General features: G+C 45.4%; 1 protein-coding gene across 2 annotated transcripts in view; it reads left to right on the forward strand.

Moving 5' to 3' along the window:
- topaz1 (testis and ovary specific TOPAZ 1) overlaps positions 1 to 24484 on the forward strand; it is a 94217-nt gene that overhangs the window by 44926 nt on the left and 24807 nt on the right. The window contains exons 11-14 of one of the 2 annotated variants that reach the window (XM_085993707.1): positions 6552 to 6703; positions 9451 to 9543; positions 12295 to 12410; positions 13889 to 13955. In XM_085993707.1, the coding sequence (XP_085849833.1) occupies positions 6552 to 6703; positions 9451 to 9543; positions 12295 to 12410; positions 13889 to 13955 (428 nt within the window). The remainder of the gene's footprint in view (positions 1 to 6551; positions 6704 to 9450; positions 9544 to 12294; positions 12411 to 13888; positions 13956 to 24484) is intronic. The other variant, XM_085993708.1, reaches the window with a different exon arrangement.

Consider the following 24484-nt stretch of genomic DNA (forward strand, 5'->3'; position numbering starts at 1 on the left):
GTCACTCTCACCTCACCTCTGGAATTCAGCTCTTTTGTCCAGGTTTGGACCAAGGCTGTCATGAGGTCTGGAGCTGAGTGGTTCTGGCAAAACCCAAACTGAGCATTGGAGAGCAGGTTATTGGTGAGTCAGTGCCGCTTGATAGCACTGTCGACAAAACCTTTCATCACTTTGCTGATGATTGAGAGTAGACTGATGGGGCGGTAATTGGCTGGCTTGGATTTGTCTTTTTTGTGGACAGAACATACTTGGGCAGTTTTCTACATTGTTGGGTAGATGCCAGTGTTGTAGCTGTACTGGAACAGCTTAGCTAGAGGCGAGGCTAGTTCTGGAGCACAAGTCTTCAGCACAACAACCGGGATGTTGTCGGGGCCCATAGCCTTTGCTGTATCCAGTGCGCTCAGCCATTTCTTGACATCACGTGGGGTGAATCGAATTGGCTGAAGACTGGCTTCTGTGATGGTGGGTCCTCAGGAGGAGGCCGAGATGGATCATCCACTCTGCACTTCTGGCTGAAGATGGTTCCAAACACTTCAGCCTCGTCTTTTACATTCGCTGCTGGGCTCCACCATCATTGAGGATGGGGATATTCATGGAGCCTTCTCTCATTAGTTGTTTAATTGTCCACCACCATTCACGACTGGATGTGGCAGGACTGCAGAGCTTTGATCTGATCCGTTGGTTGTGGGATCGCTTAACTCTATCCATAGCATGCTGCTTCCGCTGTTTAGCATGCATGTAGTCCTGTGTTGCAGCTTCCCCAGGTTGGCACCTCATTTTTAGGTACGCCTGGTGCTGCTCCTGGCAGGTGCTTCTGCACTCCTCATTGAACCAGGTTGGTTCCCTGGCTTGATGGTACTGGTAGAGTGAGGGATATGCCGGCCCATGAGGTTACAGATTGTGGTGGAATACAATTCTGCTGCTGCTGGCCCACAGCGCCTCATGGATGCCCAGTTTTGAGCTGCCACACAGTACGATGGAGGGTGTCCTCAGTGTGAAGACGGGATTTCGTCTCCACAAGGACTCTGCGGTGGTCAATGCTACCAATACTGTCATGGACAGAAGCATCTGCAACAGGTAGATTGGTAAGGACGAGGTCAAGCAGGTTATTCACCTCGTGTTGGTTCTCTCACCACCTATCACAGGCCTAGTCTGGCAGCTATGTCCTTCAGGACTCGACCAGCTCGGTCAGTTGTGGTGCTACCGAGCCACTTTTGGTGATGGACATTGAAGTCCCCCACCCAGAGTGCATTCTGTGCCCTTGCTACCCTCAGTGCTTCTTCCACGTGGTGTTCAACATGGAGGAGTACTGATTCATCAGCTGAAGGAGGGCGGTAGGTGGTAATCAGCAGGAGATTTCCTTGCCCATGTTTCATTGGGTCCGGAGTCAATGTTGAGGACTCCCAGTGCCACTCCCTCCCCAATGTATACCACTGTGCCGCCTCCTCTGGTGGGTCTGTCCTGCCGGTGGGACGGGACATACCTAGGGATGGTGATGGAGGGGTCTGGGACATTGGCTGAAAGATATGATTCTGTGAATATGACTATATCAAGTTGTTGCTTGACTAGTCTCTCCCAATTTTGGCACAAGTTCCCAGATGTTGGTGAAGAGGACTTTGCAGGGTCGACTGGGCTGGGTGTGCCTTTGCCGTGTCCGAAACCGGTGCCTAGGTCGATGCTGGGTGGTTCGTCCGGTTTTATTCTGATTGTTTTTCGTAGCGATTTGGCATAACTGAGTGACTTGCTAGGCCATTTCAGAGGGCAGTTAAGAGTCTGGAGTCACATATAGGCCAGACCAGGTAAGAACGGCAGATTTCTTTCCCTGAAGGACATTAGTGAACCAGATGGGTTTTTACGACAATCTGATAGTTTCGCGGTCACCATTACTGATACTGGCTTTTTATTCCAGATTTATTTAATTAACTGAATTTAAATTCCCCAGCTGCCGTGGTGGGATTTGAACTCACGTCTCTGGATCATTAGTCCAGGCCTCTGGATTACTAGCCCAGTAAGATAACCACTGGATTACTAGTCCAGTAACATAACCACTATGCTACTGTACCTGACTAGTTATAATTAACTCACATTGACTGTCTTTCAATTGGGAATACTATATGGATTGATGGTGTGGAGATGCCGGTGTTGGACTGGGGTGGACAAATGTAAGAAATCACACAACACCAGGTTATAGTCCCAACAGCTTTATTTGAAATCACAAGCTTTCGGAGCGCTGCTCCTTCGTCAAGTGAAGCGGAGAGATGCATAAAAACACAGCTTATATAGTCAGAGAATAATGTCAGATGTTTACAGGTAATCTTTCTAACTGCCATTTATCACACCTCGGCAGAGAGATAATCACAGCAATCAAAGGTGTAAATGGTGTCCAAACAGGTCAGTCAGGAAAACATTACATCAAAGAGCAATGAGGTGGGGTCACAAGGGGTCAAATGTTGCAGATGCTGGGGTCTGTATGAAAAACAAAAAAACAGACTAAAAACATTTTTTTTGCTGGAAATCACAGCAGGTCCGGCCGCATCTGTGTGGAGAGAACAAGCCAACGACGACTCGAGTCTGGATGACCCTACGTCAGGTGGGGTTACATGTAGCGTGACATGAACCCAAGATCCCGGTTCAGGCCGTCCTCATGGGTGCAGAACTTGGCTATCAGTTTCTGCTCGATGATTTTGCATTGTCGTGTGTCTCGAAGGCCGCCTTGGAGAATGCTTACCCGAAGATCGGAGGCTGAATGTCCTTGACTGCTGAAGTGTTCCCCGACTGGGAGGGAACACTCCTGCCTGGCGATTGTTGCGCGGTGTCCGTTCATCCGTTGTCGCAGTGTCTGCATGGTCTCGCCGATGTACCGTGCTCTGGGGCATCCTTTCCTGCAACATATGAGGTAGACAACGTTGGCCGAGTCACATGAGTATGTACCATGTACCTGGTGGATGGTGTCCTCACGTGTGATGATGGTATCTGTGTTGATGATCTGGCATGTCTTGCAGAGGTTGCTGTGGCAGGGTTGTGTGGCGTCGTGGTCGCTGTTCTCCTGAAAGCTGGGTAATTTGCTGCGAACGATGGTCCGTTTGAGGTTAGGCGGCTGTTTGAAGGCGAGTAGTGGAGGCGTGGGGATGGCCTTAGCGAGGTGTTCGTCGTCATCGATGACATGTTGAAGGCTGCGAAGAACATGGCGTAGTTTCTCCGCTCCGGGGAAGTACTGGATGACGAAGGGTACTTTGTTGGTTGTGTCCCATGTTTGTCTTCTGAGGAGGTCTATGCGATTTTTCGCTGTGGCCCGTCGGAACTGTCGATCGACGAGTCGAGCGTCATATCCCGTTCTTACGAGGGCGTCTTTCAGCGTCTGTAGGTGTCCATCGCGTTCCTCCTCGTCTGAGCAGATCCTGTGTATTCGCAGGGCTTGTCCATAGGGGATGGCTTCTTTAACGTGGTTAGGGTGGAAGCTGGAGAAGTGGAGCATCGTGAGGTTGTCCGTGGGCTTGCGGTAGAGTGAAGTGCTGAGGTGTCCGTCTTTGATGGAGATTCGTGTGTCCAAGAATGAAACCGATTCTGAGGAGTAGTCCATGGTGAGTTTGATGGTGGGATGGAACTTGTTGATGTTATCGTGTAGTCTTTTCGGTGATTCTTCGCCGTGGGTCCATAGGAAGAAAATGTCGTCGATGTATCTGGTGTATAGCATTGGTTGGAGGCCCTGTGCAGCGAAGAAGTCTTGCTCGAACTTGTACATGAAGATGTTGGCGTATTGGGGTGCGAGTTTGGTCCCCATGGCTGTTCCGTGTGTTTGGGTAAAGAACTGGTTGTCGAAGGTGAAGACATTGTGGTCAAGGATGAAGCGGATGAGTTGTAGGATGGCGTCTGGAGATTGGCTGTTGTTGGTGTTGAGTACTGAGGCTGTCGCAGCGATGCCGTCATCGTGGGGGATACTGGTGTAGAGTGCCGAGACGTCCATCGTGGCGAGGAGTGTTCCTGGTTCAACTGGTCCGTGGGTGCTGAGTTTCTGTAAGAAGTCTGTAGTGTTACGACAGAAGCTGGGGGTTCCCTGTACGATGGGTTTCAGGATGCCCTCGACGTATCCAGCGAGGTTCTCATACAGGGTTCCGTTGCCTGATACGATAGGACGTCCGGGTGTGTTGGCTTTGTGTATCTTTGGGAGGCAGTAGAAGTCTCCCGCGCGGGGAGTACTTGGGATGAGAGCGCGTAGGATGCTTTGAAGGATGCTGTTTTTTCGTTTTTCATACAGACCCCAGCATCTGCAACATTTGACCCCTTGTGACCCCACCTCATTGCTCTTTGATGTAATGTTTTCCTGACTGACCTGTTTGGACACCATTTACACCTTTGATTGCTGTGATTATCTCTCTGCCGAGGTGTGATAAATGGCAGTTAGAAAGATTACCTGTAAACATCTGACATTATTCTCTGACTATATAAGCTGTGTTTTTATGCATCTCTCCACTTCACCTGACGAAGGAGCAGCGCTCCGAAAGCTTGTGATTTCAAATAAAGCTGTTGGACTATAACCTGGTGTTGTGTGATTTCTTACATATATGGATTGAGTGTACTTCAAAATCAATATTGGTTGGTAGAATAAGATTATTCTCTTCCAAAACCTTGAATCACATCTTAAAATTGGTAACTTCCAGAGAGGAAAACTATCTTACTATGTTAGTGGGTGGTTGCGCATTGCAAAGCCTTTCGCACCCTGTGATGCTAGAGATTTTTGGATATTAACGGAATCAAGGGATATGGGGATGGCGCGGGAAGGTGGATTTGAGGTAGAAGATCAGCCATGGTCTTATTGAATGGCGGAGCAGGCTCGAAGGGCCAAATGGCCGACTCCTGCTCCTTTTCTTCTGTTTTTATATTCTAGAGAGCCTGGAAATCCCACTGTCCTATACTGGCTTGGCCACGTTGCCTCACATTGACAGTAGCCTGTTTATGCTGGTTTTTCAAGTCACTATTTATTAAATTTGTTTTTGTACTGTCCTTGTGGATAAACCATTAATTTTTGGTTACAGATCGTGTTTAGATCATCATCGGCTGACTGCTGTCTCTTCTGTTGATGTCATTGTATTGTGCTTTCTGCAGTTCATTAGTAATGGTCAACAACAACTTGTATTTATACAGCGCGTTTAACGTAGTAAAACACCCCAAGGTGCTTCACAGGAGCGATTATCAAACTAACTTTGACACCGAGCCAAATAAGGAGATATTAGGACAGGTGACCAAAAGCTTGATCAAAGAGGTAGGTTTTAAGGAAAGTCTTAAAGGAGGATAGAGAGGCAGAGAGGTTTAGGCAGGGAATTCCAGAGCTTAGGGCCCAGGCAACTGAACGCACGACCACCAATGGTGGAGCGATTGAAATCGGGGATGCTTGAGACCAGAATTAGAACAAAGAAGACTTTAGCACTATTATGAAATCTAAATTTTGAGAAGTGGAAGCGAAATAAGAGAGTCGAGTAAGTTCTTGAGTAAATCATCAAATGAGTTTTATAGATGACAAATAAATGGGTGTCCAAACGAGAGGCTAATTCAGTTGCGAACATTCAACTGACTAAGATGGTAACAGTGAGTTTGTGTTGGTAAGGCAAAATGGGTACAGTTTGGAATGAATGTACTGTGACAGAGTGGACCCGAAACTGCAAGAGTGGGGCAAATAAACGAGAATGATTCCAGAATTGGTACTTGTGAGGAGCACACCAGTCAGGCATATACAGATAGTGGGATCAGGGCTTACACAGATAGTAGAATCAGGACCTTAGAGTAGCGATGTGCGTTACATATATGATCATAGAATGATGCAGCACAGAAGGAGGCCATTCGGCTCACCGTGTCTGTGCTGGTGATGTGGGATATCCTAGATCTAAAAGCATTCAGGAGGGATACATGTGCATGAAATGTTAGAAGTTATGTTTGGGGAAACGTGGAGAGGATGTTTCCACTTGTGGGCAAGTCCAAAACTACAGGCAATAATTATAAGATGGTCACTAATAAATCCAAAAGGGAATTCAGGAGAAACTTCTTTACACAGAGAGTGGTGAGAATGTGGAACTCCGCAGGGATAATGGACAGCTCTTTCAAAGAGCCACAGGCACGATGGGCAGAATGGCCTCCTTCTGTGCTGTAAGGTTCTATGATTCTTTTAGCCAAAGCGATCTAAAAGTGTACAGAATAGTCAACTTCTGGTAAGATTTTGACAGGTTACTGCTGGTTGAGGTACATCATCCACAGTGCTTCCAGCCACTTAAGTTTGGGTGTGAAGAATTTGCCACGGCTTCAGCACTAAGGAAGGTCAGAGTTCAAATCTTAGCGCTGACTGATCTTACTTGGGCTTCCCAGTTTGGCCAATTTTAATTGGGAAGCCTTGGAAGAGTTGTTTTTGCAATACGTGGCTCTTGGTGAGGTAGGGTGGAAAGTCTCACCCCATCGATTGAGGATAATAATGTGGCTGCAAGCATGGGAAATTTATCGAAGATAGAACAAATGTTTCCCAACCCTGCAGATAATGATGCATTGTTTTTTTTTCCCCCACTCAGTAAAAATATTTAGAAGTTACTACAGAAATGTTCAGCCTGGCATTTACTATAGTTCCCAAGTGATGAACGGACTACTTTTCGCAATGTTGAAAGTGCATAGGTTGCAAAGCCTTTTTGAACTGCTCAATATGGCCGTAATCATGAAGGTGTTGGTGAGTAGTCGTTTTATTAATAATCCAAATTGAAGTTAATAAATTGCCCTAACTCTCAGCAATAGATAATGTACAAAGCAACTAGAACTAAAGAGCTGACTCTGTCAATGAACAGGGAGGTATCAATCCTTGCTCTCCGTATGATCAGTGTTGTAGACTGAAGCCTGTCTCAGCCAGTTAGCAATCACTGGCTGTTAGTTTTGAATATGATAACCCTTGAACTGTAAACCATGAAAGTTGGCAATTTATTGTTGATTTACTTGACTGAATTTTGAACAGTAAAAATGTTAAAGTACCAGGTAGAATTGTTAATGAGTGTAGGAGGGCGATAGCCTCTGGGAACTGTGCATCAGAGTTTCCTTTTTCAAGGAAATACCGGTAAGAAACTTTCCTACGGAACTTCAGAAACTTTCCATGAAACTTTAGAAGCTCTGCATGCTAGTTATTTTTTTCTCTTATTTCTTCCAAGCTGTCGTGGTGTTACTGAACCGAAGTCTGGGCAGGCAGGTTTCCATCGCCAATGTTTTGTTAGTTTCTCCTAACTTCTTCTTAGACATTTGGTTGGCAACTTTGCTTTCTCTTATAAGCTGCGAGCAATTTCAGTTTTCAGATATTGACCCACGGTGGCAGCAGATGTCAAGTTCTGTGAACATTTTGGGCATTTCTGGTCACCGAGTGCCCTGACTTGTGTCTCGAGTGTCTTACTGCCAGGACCTTGAGACATGAGCCCATTCCTTAAGCAGTTTTCAGAACATTGAAAAACTTGTAGATGAATATTGCTGAATGTAGACTGTCACAGAAGCAGCCCAACGATTTGCACATTTTCCTGAGGCAGATATCCATCTGCCAGCTTGCAGCTTAATGCATGTCTCAGCCCATTCGTGGCTGCGGAACTTAAACGTAGGAAATCTCAGAAAGGCTTTTTGGCTGAAAAACCCTGCTTCATTGATTGATCTCCACCTAGTTTATCACCGTTTCTCCATATCCAATCCTATGCCATCTTTTCAGTCTCTCCTACTCCCAGACCCACTTGTCCCTGTCTTTGAAAATTGTCTTATGTTCATCCTTACTCATTCCAACATAAAAAATCAACAATTCATAAACCATACACACTTATCTATCCCGCCTTCTAATCATTCCAGTACCTTCCTTTACTCTCTTTCCATGCATGGCTGGGAGACGTACAGAATGCAGAGGAGATAGACGAAAAGAGAGAAAGCATAAGCGAGAGAGTCAGGTGAACAGAGCTGACTAGGGAAAATATGCAGGACTCAGAGAGAAAGAGCAGAAGACATACTAAGAGAGAATTAGAGAGTGGGAGAAGAGTGGAGAGAATTAGAGTGGATAAACAAGCAGAGACAGGCGATTGGAGAGTGGGAGAGGAGCAGAGAGACAGAATTGGAAAGTGGGAAATGAGCATCCAAATGGTTATAGAAGGAAGACTTTTTGGCCTAGAAATTGGGTTGGGGCGCCAAAGTGGCGCAAAAGTCGGCTAAGCGCAGGATTTAGCACAGCGATCGGTGTGATACCGATCGCCAGATATTCAGTTTCAGTGCCCCTCGAGGGAGACGGGGCGAGGCTCGAGGCGCTCCGCGTCCCTCTTAGGGCGCTGAAACTGATTATCGCAGTGCAACGTGCCGCAGCACCACATGCTGCGGCACGGCACGCTGCGGTACTGCAGGCCTTCGGGGAGGTGCCTGCAACAGCGCGATCCCCGATCGCGAGTGCCGGCAAATGAGCCCGGCACCAAGGAGAAGTGCCGGGCTCTCGGGAAACAGCCGGCAATGCCGCGGGGGGAGGGTTAGGAGGCCGGGGACGGAGGTGCTGGCAGGCGGCCGCCGAAAAAGCTGCCGCCCCGCACCTCCACCTTAACTTGCGCCGCTGCCGGCACAGCAAGGCCCTGTGAACCGGGCGCGGGTAGCGAGCGGCGCAACTGCGGCGTTCGCTACCAAATATCGCGAACGGGGCACGAATGGGGCGCTGCACACACCGATGACGTCATCGGTGGCGGCGCAGCGCAAATGCCTAACGCCACCATTAGCGCCCCTACTGAATATCGCCGGAGACGCAGCCAGTGGCGCTACAGCCACTGACTGCCTCTTTAGGCGCTAACAGGTGGCGCTGCTCACCCAATTTCTCCCCCTTTATTTTTATCTTGAGAGTAACAACACAAGAGAAAAAGACTATAGAGCAAAAAGAAAATCTAGTTTTCTTTGGCCTCCTCCTGTACTGTACGAGTCTTTCAGCCCATCGTGCCTGTGCCGGCTCTTTGAAAGAGCGATCCAATTAGTCCCACTCCCCCTGCTCGTTCCCCATCGCCCTGCAAATAGTTCCTTTTCAAGTATATATCCGATTCCCTTTTCAAAGTTATTGAATCTGCTTCCACCGCCCTTTCAGGTAATGCATTCCAGATCATCATAACTCTCTGCATAAAAAATATTTCTCCTCATCTCCCCCCTAGTTCTTTGGGCAATTATTTTAAATCGGTGTCCTCTGGTTACTGAACCTCCTGCCAGTGAAAATAGTTTCTCTATTTAATCTATCAAAACCCCTCATAATTTTGAATACTTCTATTAAATCTCACCTTAACCTTTCTATGCTCTAAGGAGAACAATCCCAGGCTCTCTCGTCACACCACATAACTGTCCCTCATCCCTTCTTTATATCCATTAGCAAAGAAAGTTTGAAACAGAAATGTGCAGTTAACAGAACGCTACTAAACATACGGCAAATATTTTCTCTTCTAGCCAGAAGGTGAAATTTTACTGAATGTATTTGATCTTGTGGCATCCACAGACTCGAGGGCCATGGTTCCCAATCTCATAGAGATAACCTGCAAGGTAGGGGCAACTGCTGCACATTTTATACATGCGAAAGAAGTGACGTGAGGTAGCTTTGTAAATAAAACACAGGATTTGCTACATTAATTGACAATATCTTTGAAGAAATCATGTTAATTGAACTTGTTCTTTTCATGTGCTTTCTTTAATACTGAGTACACAACAGTTTGTGTGTGTGTGTATGCCTGTGTATATGTGTGCGCCTCTTTCTCTCTGTCATGCCTGTGTGTATGTCTCTACCTCACTTTCTCTTGCTCCCTCTCTCTCCTTAACCTCTCTCTCTCTCTCCCTAACCTCTGTCTCTCTGTTCCTAACTATCTTTCTCAATTTCAATTCAATTCAAATCGCTTTATTGGCATGACAAGGTACATCTTATGTTGCCAAAGCATCGAAAAACATTTATGGTTGAACACATAAACGCAGATCTATCCATTCAGTGTATAAACAGATATATCCCTGAGTGTATAAATATACATTCGTATAATTTGTATATACTCTTTTCTTAGATTTAATGGTTGTCCCTCTGTTTATGGCAAGCTGTGACATAGTGTGCCGCTAAGGTTCTCTCCCTCCCCCTCTCTCTATCTTCTCTCTCTCTCTCCCCCTAACCTCTGCCTCTTCTCTCTCCCAAACCTGTCTGTCCCTGTCTCTCTCCCTAATCTGTCTGTCCCTGTCTCCCTCCCTAATCTGTCTGTCTCTCTCTCTCTCTCTCTCTCTCTCTCACCTCTGTCTGTCTCTCTATACCTAACCTGTCTGTTTCTGTCTCTCTCCCTAATCTGTCTGTGTCTCTCTCTCTCTCTCTAACCTCTGTCTGTCTCTCCATACCTAACCTGTCTGTTTCTGTCTCTCTCTAACCTCTGTCTCTCTATACCTAATCTTGCTCTCTGTCTCTCTACCTTATATAGAAAGGGATCGATCATATTATTGCTAGTATATTCTAGACTGATGAATTGTGGAAAGAACATTTGGAAACAACTTAGGGGTCTGTATTAACAATAGACTTCTAACTAGGAGTTTTTAATTATCCAAAAATAGACTAAGATATGGAAGATGTTTGCGGTGAGAGTTTTATTTTGCAGTGCTTTCAGGACTATTTTCTCAACCAATATTTTGCAAAGAAGTCACTCCCTCGACCTTGTGATAGTTTGTGGCCTTTCCACTCTGTAGCCTTAATACATAGCGAGGCTGTCTCCGACTATTGCTCGTCTACCTTATACCCTAGCTATCTGTCCCTGGAGAATTTCTTCCCAGATATCTCTCTCATTCACTCTCCAACTCCCAATTTATTCTCTTCTGGCCCTGCATCCCATTTCTTTAATTCAAAAACAATCTCCTTTGTTCCCTAGATTTTTGGTATGAATAATGGTACTTATTCCAGTGAAGATAAGCGCATTTTAAATGTTCTATTTTTATATGTATATTTGAAGACTTCCTTCTAGATGCAGTTTGATAATTCAGAGGTGAGAATTTGTAAAGAAGTGAAACCAATACATATAGTAGGCAATTTTTAGACAACTTTATTGCACTGAATTCTCTTTGAAAAGCTGCTTAAACAGAAATAATTGCTGAAAACACTCAGCCGGTCAGGCAGCATCTGTGGACAGAGAAACAGAATAAACATTTCAGGTCGATGACCTTTCATCAGAACTAGAAGATGTTAAGAGATGAACAGCTTTTAACATCTCTTAACATCTTCCAGTTCTGATGAATGGCTGTCGACCTGAGACATTAACTCTTTTTCTCTCTCTGTAGATGCTGCTTGACTTGCTTGAGTGCTTCCAGCATTTTCTGTTTTTATTTCAGATTTCCAGCATCTGCAGTATTTTGCTTTTGCTTAACCAGCTAGTTGTGCTCCATATTTGTGTGTTACACATCTTAAAATACATGGGAGTGCAGCCGTTATTCATGAGTAAACACCATTCTAATTTAGAAAAATGTAGAAAACATCCAATCAAAATTGCGCTCATTTTCTGAAGGTCTGGGAACATATCAAGAATGCTTTTAAAGATTAGTGTTATCCAGAGTGATGTAAATATAAAAAGAAAGACTTGCATTTATATAGCGCCTTTCACGATGTCACAACGTCCCAAAGCGCTTTACAGCCAGTGAAGTACGTTTTGAAGTGGAGTCACTGTTGTAATGTAGGAAACGCGGAAGCCTAATTTGTGCACAGCAAGCTCCCACAAACCGCAATGTAATAATGACCAGATAATCTGTTTTTTCGTGATGTTGATTGAGGGATAAATATAGGCCCCAGGACACGGGATAACTCCCCTACTCTTCTTTGAAATAGTGGGATCTTTTACATCCACCTGAGAGAGCAGACGATGCCTCGGTTTAACGTCTCATCTGAACGACAGCACCTCCGACTGTGCCGCACTCCCTCAGTACTGCACTCAGTGGGAGCTTGCTGTGCGCAAATTGGCTGCCGCGTTTCCCACATTACAACAGTGACTCCACTTCAAAACGTACTTCACTGGCTGTAAAGCGCTTTGAGACGTCCGGTGGTCGTGAAAGGCGCTATAGAAATGCAAGTCTTTCTTTCTGTGAAGCGCCTTGGGGCGTTTTACTACGTTAAAGGCGCTATATAAATACAAGTTGTTGTTGTTGAGCCACAGCATGTTTTAGATTTGCAAATGGACTTCTAATTAAATGCCTGCGTTTGAGATAAACAATAGGAAAGTGTCAAATATTATATTTTAGATGTGTTTAAGAATTTTTACATACAAAGTAATTTGCTAACTTTTTCAGCTTGTGGAAGTAGGACTTGAGCTCCAGTTGGACCAGCTTAACTACATGATACATTCGCTGAATCAACTGCAAGTGTCTCACCAAGAAATACATTGCATCGCGGCACTTAAACCCAGGTAAGCAGCTGCCCATTTCGTTCTTCCGTAGACTTGTCTAGTTAGAGCTGTAAGCCTATGATACTGAAGAGTCTCCCCACGGTGTTTATAAGTGATGTGTACGCTGGATCACTATATCAGTGGGCTACATTTGGAACTTTTGATGGATTAATAAAATTATATGGGCATGTAATATTGGTATATGGAAAATAAATGACTTATTTCAAGTGAAGAGGCGGGCTAAAGAAAGCAGTGTTTTTTTTAATGTGTTGCTGCCACATATCCCATGCTGAGATTTATTTAAGTGTTAATGTGGAGGGAGCAAATGTATTTATCTATCTGTGGTAGGTAAGGAAATACTATTTTCCAGGACCAATTAAAAATACCGTATTGGGGAGATCTGTTACAAACCTGACCCATCAGATGGGCCACAGTGGTCTTTCTAGTGCTGTACGTTCCTAAATTCTTTCATGGATTGTCAACCTCACCCCCATTTCCAATCACTCCTCCCTTGCAACAATGTCACCTCCGACTCGCTGTGAGCAACACCAGAAGATTTGATAGTAACTTTCAAATGTGTTCTAAAATACTCCAGGCTTACATGGAACCTTACAGCACAAAAGGAGGCCACTCGGCCCATCGTGCCTGTGCCGGCTCATTGAAAGAGCTATCCAATTAGTCCCACTCCCCCCTGCTCTTTCCCCATAGCCCTGCAAATTTTTCCTTTTCAAGTATATATCCAATCACACCCCCATCCACATCAATGGGGCTGTGGTGGAAAGGGTGGACAGCTTTAAGTTCCTCGGAGTCCACATCACGGAAGACCTCTCCTGGTCCCTCAATACCTCCTCCCTGGTGAAGAAGGCCCAGCAGCGCCTATATTTCCTAAGGAGGCTGAAGGGATGTAACCTGTCACCCCTGATCCTCTCTAACTTTTACCGCTGCACAATAGAGAGCATCCTGACAAACTGTATCACAGTATGGTATGGCAGCTGTAGCTACTATGACCGGAAAGCCCTGCAGCGGCTAGTCAAAACTGCCCAACGCATTACCGGCACCTGGCTACCGACCATAGAGCACATATACCAGAAACGCTGTTTACGGAGGTCACGGACCATCATCAAAGACCCTACCCACCCCAGCCACAGTCTGTTCGCCCTCCTGCCATCTGGGAGACGCTACAGATGCATTCGCACCCGTACGACCAGATTTAGGAACAGCTTCTTTCCCAGGGCTGTCATCCTACTGAAACTCTAAAGCCTGCACATCTGCCAATGCACTTTATTATGGTTATGTTTATGTTAATGTATTACAAGCCAAATGTATGTTGAATGTTTAAATGTCTTAATCTAAATGTACACTCTCGGGAGCCGCAAGCCTACATTTCGTTGTACTGCACTTGTGCACTAACAATGACAATAAAAGTTGATTTGATTTGATTTGATTTGATTTGAATTCCCTTTTGAAAGTTGCATGCTATATTTTTTTCTCTCTTCCAGGTTACTTTCTCATCAAACTGAACCAGAAGGACTGTTTGACTTGAATTTTGCAATTGCTGAAATAGAGGTGTGTGGATTTATTTCTTTTAAAAAATAAATACATTTATCAGCATTCCGAAATCTGTTAATATTTATGTAAAAACTGTGAGTCCTCTCGTTATGAAGAGTGCTTTAGGTTTTCTTATGCTGTGCCTGATGTGGCTATAAGTGCTACAGTTAGAAATTTCTGACATATAAATAGACCCTTCAGCTGTAACGAGGGATTGCCAGCTCGCCAGGATTGGCCTGGAGTCTCCAGGAATTAAAGATTAATCTCCAGGAAACTGCTGCGAGCAACACCCAGGAGCAAAGTCACAGGGGCAATAAAGCAATTGTATTTTTTTCCCATTTTTTTGAACATTTTCTTTTGTTAGTTATAAAAGCATTGGAGATTTGGGGGGGATGGGGGGGAGAAACAGCTATTTGGGGAGTTTGAGGCAGGCCGTCATGTGATCACTGTTCGCAACCTTGGTGTCATATTTGACCCTGAATTGAGCTTCCGACCACATATTCGCAGCATAACAAAGACCGCCTACTTCCACCTCTGTAACATCGCCCGTCTCCGCCCTTGCCTCAGCTCATCCGCTGCTGAAACCCTCATCCATGCCTTTGTTACCTCTAGATTTGACTATTCCAATGCACTCCTGGTTGGCCTCCCACATTCCACCCTACGTAAACTTGAGGTCATCCAAAACTTGGCTGCCCGTGTCCTAACTCGCACCAAGTCCCATTCGCCCATCACCCCTGTGCTCGCTGACCTACATTGGCTCCCGGTTAAGTAGCACCTCGATTTCAAAATTCTCATCCTTGTTTTCAAATCCCTCCACGTCCTCGCCCCTCCCTATCTCTGTAATCTCCTTCAGCCCCACAATTCCCCTGAGATATCTGCGCTCCTCTAATTCTGCCCTCTTGGGCATCCCTGATTATAATCACTCAACCTTTGGTGGCCGTGCCTTCTGTTGCCGAGGCCCTAAGCTCTGGAATTCCCTGCCTAAACCTGTCTGCCTCGCTACCTCTCTTTCCTCCTTTAAGAAGCTCCTTAAAACCTACCTCTTTGACCAAGCTTTTGGTCACCTGCCCTAATTTATCCTTATGTGGATCGGTGTCAAATTTTTTGTCTTAAAATACTCCTGTGCAGCGCCTTGGGACGTTTTACTACGTTAAAGGCGCTATATAAATGCAAGTTGTTGTTGATGATGAACCCTTCAGGAATCTGTCCAACCAGAGTTGGTAACTCTAGCTGGAACCCGCTTAACTGTCCTTCAGACATTCTCTTAGTCAAAAGTGCATGCTGGCAACCAGGAGAAGGTTTTCTATAAAAAGAAGCTACTTTATTTCCCTCTGTCTCATCAAAGATCCGGCCTAGACTTCACCTGCAATCTACCCTTGTTGCATCCCATAAAACGGCCCTTTTCACAGGCTAACCAGTAATGCTTTTCCCACTTGAGGGGCCTTTGCTTCAAGCACATGCTGCTCACAGAATGAGAAAAATTATCTTGTTATCCGAAGAGTATCTCTGCGTTTTTGGGAAGAAAAATGTTGAATACTAGCTTCTGTCTTGGAATTTTGCCGTCACCTGTGGAATCTTGCCTGCGTTGAGAGTTATTTCCCACTAAACCATGAAAAGGGGAAAAAATAGACCCAGTAATGCAAATAGATGCTTCAAACTCTAAACTAAAGGCAAGTCACAGATGAGGAAAAAAGAGTCCTTGTGCAGGACCAGTCAACTAGGCAGACCGCCAAAAAGTGGAGCTTTGAATTCAGATTCCAAATTCTCTGAGGGATATAGCGCACCCTGATTGCAAATTAAGGCTGGGAGTGTCTGAGAGCCTACTTAAGAGAACAAAGAACCTCAATAATTCTCGCGTGGGTTGAGTGACATTACAGTGCATCTCGATGTGCTTTAAAAAGTAGATAAATAATTGCTGCACTTACAGTTTTCATTTGTGTGCTAGCAGATCTCCCGTGGCATTGCTCATTTTAAGTCTGAGGATATGATGCTTTATAACAAAAATACAGAATGTTACAATAAAGAGGCCACTCAGACCATCAAATGATTTCCTCCATATGAGCTACCTAGTCCAATCACACTCTCCCTACTCACTTCCCATATCCTTTTAGTGGCCAGTTCTGACTATGCAATTTTCCTATTTTTGCCTTTCCTGATTTCTTTTTTCATCTTGTGCTATTTAACCTATTTTAATCTTCCTACCTCCTTGTTGCTTAAATCTAAATTTTTCTTTCCCTTCCAGACAGTCTTCTCTAATCTCTTGCTTACCCCTCGCTTGTGCCATGTTAGTTTTAAACCCTCCCTCACATCTCTAAATAACCTCCCCACAAGGATATTGGTTCCAGTTGTGTTGGTACAACTCCAGGAATCTGAACCCTATCCCCACACATCATGCCTCTAACCATGCATTTACTTCCCAAAATTGGCTCTTCTTGTCTGGGCTGGCGCTGGATCTGCTAGTAATCCTTCGATTGTTGCTGACTGTTTCTTAATTTCCCCCCTAACTCCTTGAGCTCCTTTTGCAGGACCTGACTGCTATTTTTCTCTATGTCATCGCTTCATACATGTACATTGTTTTCTGGCTGATTCCTCCTCCCTTTCAAGCGTTTCCTTACCTGCTCCTTAATGTCCCTTACCCTGGCACTGGGGAGGCAACACACCATTTTGTTTACATTACACAAGTGATTGTCTACTCCTCTATTGGATCTCCATTACCACTACATAGCTGCACTTAACTCTCTCCCTTTGGGTGACCACTTACAATGGAGTTGGTCTTGATTTCCCTCCCGAGTTATTGCTCTTGTCTGTATGATCGGTCCCTGGGGGTCCGTAGAGACTTTCCAGGGTCTTTATAAAACCGACACTGATTCAGTTCTTGCGAATTATTCTCAACGGCTGGGCCTGGCTCCACAGAGGCCCACAGCTCTCACTCACTTTGCAATGAGCGCTCCCTGCCAGTCGAGTCGATTCCTCTCCCTGGCGCCATCCTCCCGACACGTGATCAGAGCGCCTGCGGGGGTCCTTCAAACACGTGCCTGAACGTGTTCACGCAAACACGCACAATCCCACAGTGCAGCTGTTACAGAACATGTCAGTGGGGACAGTATGGCGGTGAGTCACGCTTCCAGCGGCATCCCAGCATGTGAATGGGCGCGCGTGCCCTCACTCACCTTGGCCAGCCTGTTGACGGCTTTAAAAATTGTCCAGCACTAAGTGGCTAATGGTGACCATCTGTTCCTGCGGAGTACTCAGAATAGGTGCGAGAAGCAGGAACACCCATCTCACTGATATCTGTAAGTAAATACCTGTTTTCTTAAAAGCACTATTAAAACACTCTTTACATGCAGTACTTTCATATATTATATATATTGTAATTTAGATGGGGGATCTGTGATTACTAATCTATTTGTAAAGGGGTCCTTCAACCAAAAAAGTTTGAGAAACACTGATCTATCTGGCCTCCAGGAGTTTCCTGCACTGCCTCTACTTGCATCCCAGTGCTCCAGGAATCTAAACCCTTCCCTCCTATCCCATGCCTTTATGCATTTACCATCCTAATCTGCTGCTTCTGTAATGGCTAAAGACTAGCATTGATGATGATCCTGAGGTTACCACCTTTGAGGTCCTGCTTCTTAATCTACCTCCTATGGATGCTCACCTACTTCCTTTCCATTGCCTCACTATTCCTCTCTAGCTATGACTTCCTGCAATACATGGTCTTGGAGCCCTTCCTCTTTCTGGCTCCAGTTACTTTATAAACTCTAATTTTGAGTTCACCTGGAGCTACTTCTTTCACCTGTGGTGCTTTAAACTTGATTTTTGGGTTTTACACCCATTAAAAGGGGCCACTGAGGACCCCTTCCCCATTTGCAGCTCTTCCCCTCTTTTCAAAAAAAAGATATAAGGGGAGAAATTGGCTAACCGCCGAAAACGAGCGTGGGGATTGTGGTACGTGATTAACCCACGTCTGTTCTTTGTGTTGCAGGCAGCACGGTAAATTTGTGCTACCTACTGCTTTGCATGATTGTTGTGTGTAGACAGCACTACCCAAGCTATTCATTGGCTGCACGCATCAGCAGGGGCCCCAATATGGCGAGTGGCCAACGCTACTGAAAGGCAGCCTGCACCTCTTAAAGGGGAGATGCATTGTGATTGAAAGAAGTGGTGGAAATAATTTGAAAACTGAGTCTGTGCTCTGATAGTTTGAGCAATGGCTGAACATGTGAGAGTGTGCACCAAGGTTTCAGACAGTGCACTGAAGGTCTTGGTGGAAGAGGTGGAAAGAAGGAGAGATGTCCTGTATCCGCAGGGGGGGGGTGGTGCAGAACGCCTTCCAGACAGATGCTCAGGAGGCAATGAGAAGAAGTGGCGGCGGATGTCAATGCCACAGGAGTGTTGCTCCAAGAACATGGATGCAGTGCAGAAAGAAGTTTAGCGATCTGACGCGAGTTGTCAAGTTTAGTGAGTTCATCTTCAAATGGCACATCCTGCCAACTGCACCACTAGCCTCATCCACTGCTCAATTCACTGCACCCCCATCACCCATCTACCAACAATCTCGATCAATCAGTATTGAACTCTACCCTTCCTATGCTTTACCTCACCCTCACATACTTTACTGTTGCAAGCCTTGCATCCATAACTCACAGCTGGCAGCTATTCAACCATGACAGCCACGTCACCCAGACATATTGCACGACACTCACCGACACACTTCCCTCTTCCTGGCAGGAGATGGTGGCGCGTAACAGCAGACAGCAGCAAAGAACTGGAGGAGGACAAGCGCACCTGCATGTTTTAACCCCCATGGAGGAGACAGTGCTGGCCATCATGGGAAGGGGCATCGCTGAGGCCGTGGCCACTGGCGGGGCAGAAGCGATCGATGATGAGGGTATCCGCATACCTCATCCTCCTCCTCTCATCCCACTTCTCCCTCATCTCTCAATCTCTTCTGATATAGAAGCTGCAGATGGTGTCAGCACGCACTTCTCACTTTCTCCTTTCCCCTCACCACAACCCAACCCTTGTCCCTTTTTCATTTCGGATGTCCAAGAAATGGAACCTTCAGTGGAGGAAGAAGAAGAGAGTGAAGATTAAAAGACACGGTCACTTGATCTTACAATCGCAGCCACCAGCTCAAATACTAATACTGTGTGTATTTTAGAGGCTAGGATAGAGGAGGGATTTGCACATGATGAGACATTAGGCGCAGTCCAGGCAGCAGAAGCATTGCTTGAGGACGCCGCTGGTATGCGCTATACTGTTCCTTGTGGCAGTATTGTATGCCTGCTGTGTGTGTGGGTTCTGGACCAGAGTCATGAGCCATGTCATGAGTGGATAACCCTTGTCGCTCAGTAGCCAGCCTTTGACTTGCCATGGTGGGTTAAATATATCTGGCACAGAGGACTGCTGCAGAATGAAGAAATCATGACTCCTACCAGGAGAATGGGCATTCACCTGCATCGTGCCTGTGGTCGCACACCAGCTGCACATTGAGGGAGTGGAATCTCTTTTGATGTATGAAAATGGCTGTGTTCACATGTGTGCAGTCAAGGCAGTGTGCGGGCAGTCAATGGAACCCTGCACCATGGGGAAGTCGTGCTCACTCTGCCTGCTTATCTCTGGCAAGAGGGAATGAGATGAAGCCATCTCTGTATAGAGAGCCTCAGTGACCTCCCTTATGCAGCGGTGTACTTCATGCTGTTTAATGTCGTGTCCAGCTGTGCAAGTTTAAGGCAAGGCGTAGGCTGGAGCGTGACGTTTGTAAATGGCAGCGCTGGCGCCAAATCAGCGTTGCATATTTACTGCCGTCATAACCTGCATGCTGCCGGCAGTCGTTGGGTATGCACGCGCAAACCCCTTTACCGTGATGGCATCCGCCGCACTTCACGTTGTGCGCATCTCCAACGCCATTTTTGCATGTCAGGAGGCTCCGTAGCGCCTGATGAACGGGCGCTACATAGCCCAATTTCTCCCCCATAATCTTGCATTATCTGCTTTTGGAATAGAGCTTACCCAAATCCTACCCACTCGCTCGGTTTGTTTTCCTTGGTGGTGTGGTGACTGGCTGCCCAATTTCTGGATCAGCTTACGCACCCTCTTTGATTTCTCTGGCGGTACAGTGGCCCACCGCCTTGGGTCTGGTGCCCACCCCCCCTCACCCAGCACACATCGCAACTCCTGATCGCACCGTGACCCCACTACCACTCCCCCACCGCACCCTCCTTCCATTTGGAAGCTTTACTCCCAACAATCTTCTTTCATGCAGGCAAAGCATTTTTAAAGCACAGGAATGTTTTACAGGCACTTAAATTGATTTTTATACTATACGAATGCATAGTATTAACTGTTTAAGTGCCGAAGAAAACTTTAAAAAAAAAAAAAAAAAAAACTTTTTAAGCTGAAAGAGGCGTTTACTTTTCTTTTTAACTTATCTTTACAGTCGGCAATTACATGACAATCGGTCATAGGGCTATGAAAAGTAAACCGCCGGTGAAACCGGCGCAAGTCGCTTAGCGGCAGGAAGCAGCAGCGGCAAAGGTAGGGAAGGAGTATTAATTCACCGGTGCCTGCTGCTCTTAATTTATTAATTCGTTGCTGTGCCTGCTGCTTTCTGAATATTAATTTACTGGCTGCTCCGTTAGTTAGATGAGCTGGTGCGCCAGCTGTTCCCAGTAATTTTTATTGTCTTTGGTGCCCGCTGCCCTCGGTGTGCCAGGCGTATGTATCATTAGTTCTTTAATTTACTGCTCCATTGAGTAATTAACCGCTTGCCGTGCCTGCTGCTCAATTGATTTATTGATTTGCCACAGTGACTTCTGGTCTTATGAATTTACCGATTCGCTCTTGCCCACCTCGCCCATTTAATTTGCTGCCTGTTGCTTCATTAATGTTATTCATTTGCTGCTGTCTGCTTCGCTGTGCGGCAATGCTAATTGGTTTGTTTTCGTTGTTGTCGGTCAGTCGTGACAATCATTTTGATTTGTGTTGCTTTCTGTGCTTCAGGTTCCCGGCTACTATTGCATTGTGACAAAAGATGAGAAAGTGTCTTGCTCTAATTTAAGTTCTCCAGTTTGCTTTATTTATTTTTCTCAGATCTACACATTATTACAGTAGCCACTTCTGTTGTGCACTGTGTTAGGGTGATCTGACATAGAAACATAGAAGATAGGAGCAGGAGTAGGCCATTCGACCCCTTGAGCCCGCTCCGCCATTTAATGAGATCATGGTTGATCATCCAAATTCAGTACCCTGTCCCTGCTTTCTCCCTTGATCCCTTTAGCCTTAAGAAATATATCTAACTCCTTCTTGAATATATTTAATGACATGGCCTCAACTGCCTTCTGTGGTAGAGAATTCCACAGGTTCACCACTCTCTGGGTGAAGAAATTCCCCCTCATCTCAGTCCTAAATGGCTTACCCCTTATCTTTAGACTGTGACCCCTGGTTCTGGAATCCCCCGCCATCGGGAACATCCTGTGTCTAGTCCTGTTAGAATTTTATAAGTTTCAATGAGATCCCCTCTCATTCTTCTAAACTCTAGCGAATATAAGCCTAATCGACCCAATCTCTCCTCATAGTCATTCCTGCCATCCCAGGTATCAGTCTGGTGAATCTTCGCTGCACTTCCTCACATCACATTCTTTGAGAGCATTGAGATGAAGCTTTCCAACATTGACTCCCCATGTGGGTACTATGGGCAATTAACTAATAACACATATATATTTATGGTAGAAATTTATAGTATCTAGCTTCTCAAAAGGAAAATAAGGCACATGCACAAATCCTATATTAATTTAATATTCTTCCACTGCTTCTTTCATTTCTCAGCACTACGAGAACTGACCTACCTCTTGCAGGTTCGAAGCCAATTCTTTCCAATTTGAGCAACTCAATTTGCTTAAATACCCCTGAAACAGCTGTTGGGGCACCTTCAATTTAAATAACCGATGTGTTATTAAATGTGTGCATTCAATAATTCAATTTAAAAAGGAGTTTCCAGTCATACGCATAACTGGACAGTAACCCAGCGCTGTTTGTTTGAATTACAGGAAACTTTGTGCTATCCGGCACCGACGGGACCGAGCTGTTGCCGTTAGATCAAAACTGCCTGACAAACCAGCGCTAATGTTGAAACATATGGAGATTTTGAGCTCCGTATCTGGCAACAAACCCTGTTGCTTAGCAACAGCTTCTAAACAGTCGGCCGTACCTTGCAAGCATCTCTGTAGCTTAGCAACAGCTTCAGCGAGACCTTGCAGAGCTTGACTGTTGAGAAAAAAGCAACGAAAAGAAAAAAAACCTAACGAAACGGCTCCTGATTTTTGCCGGTGACTCGAGCTTGCCGGACATTTAGCCTCCGGATAACACAAAGTTTCCTGTATGTGGTTTGGTTCCTCTCTCAAGCCTGTAAACTTGGAAACAAACCTCACAGCATGTGTATTGTTTTCGGCTGGCGCAGGGTTCTAACTGCAACTTAAAAAAAAAATCCTTCTGTATTGAGCCTGGATTAGAGAGACCAGGACCACCTAGAACTGGGGGAAAAAAATACTTAAATTTTTATCATAACTCTTTATTCCACAACACTTAAAATATACCAGCATGATGATAGGTTCTCAATTGCATGATATAATCCCCCTCTCCTTATCACTCAACATATTGGCCCAGAAATTCGGGCCTCCACGAGTGAGTACGCACGGGGTACTCACCCGTAGGCCGAATGGAAGTGCGGGTTTCCTGCATGTACTGCGCATGCGCGGGAAACCAGCAGTTCCGATCCTCTGAATGAAGGGGTTCAGAGGTCGAACGCGCGCGTGGGAGAGGCTGCGCGTGCGCTTTGAACTTAGGTTTTTTTTTTGCAGGTTTTCACGCGAGGTTAAGCCTGCAGGATTTACACATTTTAAAAAGCAGGCGTAAGGCCTGCTTTTTACAAGGTAAGTGGTCAATTAATTAAAATTAAAACATTTTTTCCACAGGTGTATTATTTTTCAATACTTTAAAACAAAGTAAGTTTATTTTTAGCCGTTTTTTTATTTTAAAAAATTTCAAAAATTTAATTTATTGTTTAAAATAGTTATTTAATGTAATTTATAGTTTATTTAAAAAGTGTGATTTAAAAAAAAAAAAAAAATTATTTGAAGGTTTACTGCTATTTTGGGGCCCGTAGTATTCATAAGTTTAGACAGGTCTTCCTGTCAATCTTATGAATGGGCTTTCCCCTCCTCCGATTGGCTGCCCATGGCTCACGTGATCCCAGGGGACGCATCGCACTAACTACGCCCCTGGGATACGCAAGTACAGCGTGCCAGCAGCTGGGCCAGGCCCCGAAGCGGAATTCCACGGGGCCCTACAGTTCAACTGCCGGCGCGCGAGGTAAGTGCAGGTCGGGGGCTTGCACCCGCGGGAAGCCCCCGACCCGAATTTCTGGGCCATTATATGCAATTATGCACACAATCATTTCAACTCGAGCCTGAAAATATCACAAGAACTACCACTCTGCTAAAAATGCCACTTAAGTTATTCAATCACTGTAAGTCAGTGGAACTAGTGATATAATGTATGTTACATGGCATTAAAAAGTGTATACTCCAACTCACTTTAAGCAACACTATGAGAGATTTGCTAAAATACATTATTCTTTATGCAATATACAGACAGATGTATGTTTCCTGTATAATGATTTTGAACAGCATTTGTGATGTTTGCAAATCCCTCCAGGGCCTCGCCCTCCCTTATCTCTAATCTCCTCCAGCCCTATAATCCCTCTAGACCTCTGCGCTCTGTCTATTCTGGCCTTTTGAACATCACCAATTTTAATTGCGCCACCATTCAGCTTTCAGCTGCCTAGGCTCTAAGCTCTGGAATTCCCTCCCTAAACCTCCGTCTCTCTACCACTCTCTCCTCCTTAAATCCTACCTCTTTGACCAAGCTTTTGGTCATCTGCCCAAACATCTCCTTATATGGCTTGATGTCAGATTTTGTTTTTGTTTGATAACGCTCCTGTGAAGCACCTTGGGACATTTTTCTACTTCAAAGGCGCTATATAAATACAAATTGTTGTCATAAGTATAGCCGTTCAGTCGCTCCCACCACCAGTGGTACCGTGCTACAGTGCCGCATGTTGCCCAGCTTTGCCAATTATAGAACCATAGAATTTTACAATACCAAAGGAGACCGTACGGTCCATTGCGGCAGCTCTCCATTTCCCCTGCCCTTTGTCATACCCTTGCATCATCTAGAATCTTACAGCACAGAAGGAGGCCATTTGGCTCATTGTGCCTGTGCCGACTCTTTGAAAGAGCTCTCCAATTAGTCCCACTCCCCCCCTGCTCTTTCCCCATAGCCCAGCAAATTTCTACTCTTCAAGAAGTAATTTTTTGAAATATTTATTCTTTTGCCTAGGCTCAATGGCTAGCACTCTCACCTCTGAGTCAGAAGGTTGTGGGTTCAAGTCCCACTCCAGAGACTTGAGCACATAATCAAGGCTGACACTCCCAGTGCAGTACTGTGGAAGTGCTGCACTGTCGGAGGTGTCGTCTTTCCGATGA

Source organism: Somniosus microcephalus, chromosome 7 (genome assembly GCF_052327205.1).
Source record: "Somniosus microcephalus isolate GS21.2 chromosome 7, FLI_Smic_1.0, whole genome shotgun sequence".
In the NCBI taxonomy this organism is placed as follows: Eukaryota; Metazoa; Chordata; class Chondrichthyes; order Squaliformes; family Somniosidae; genus Somniosus; species Somniosus microcephalus.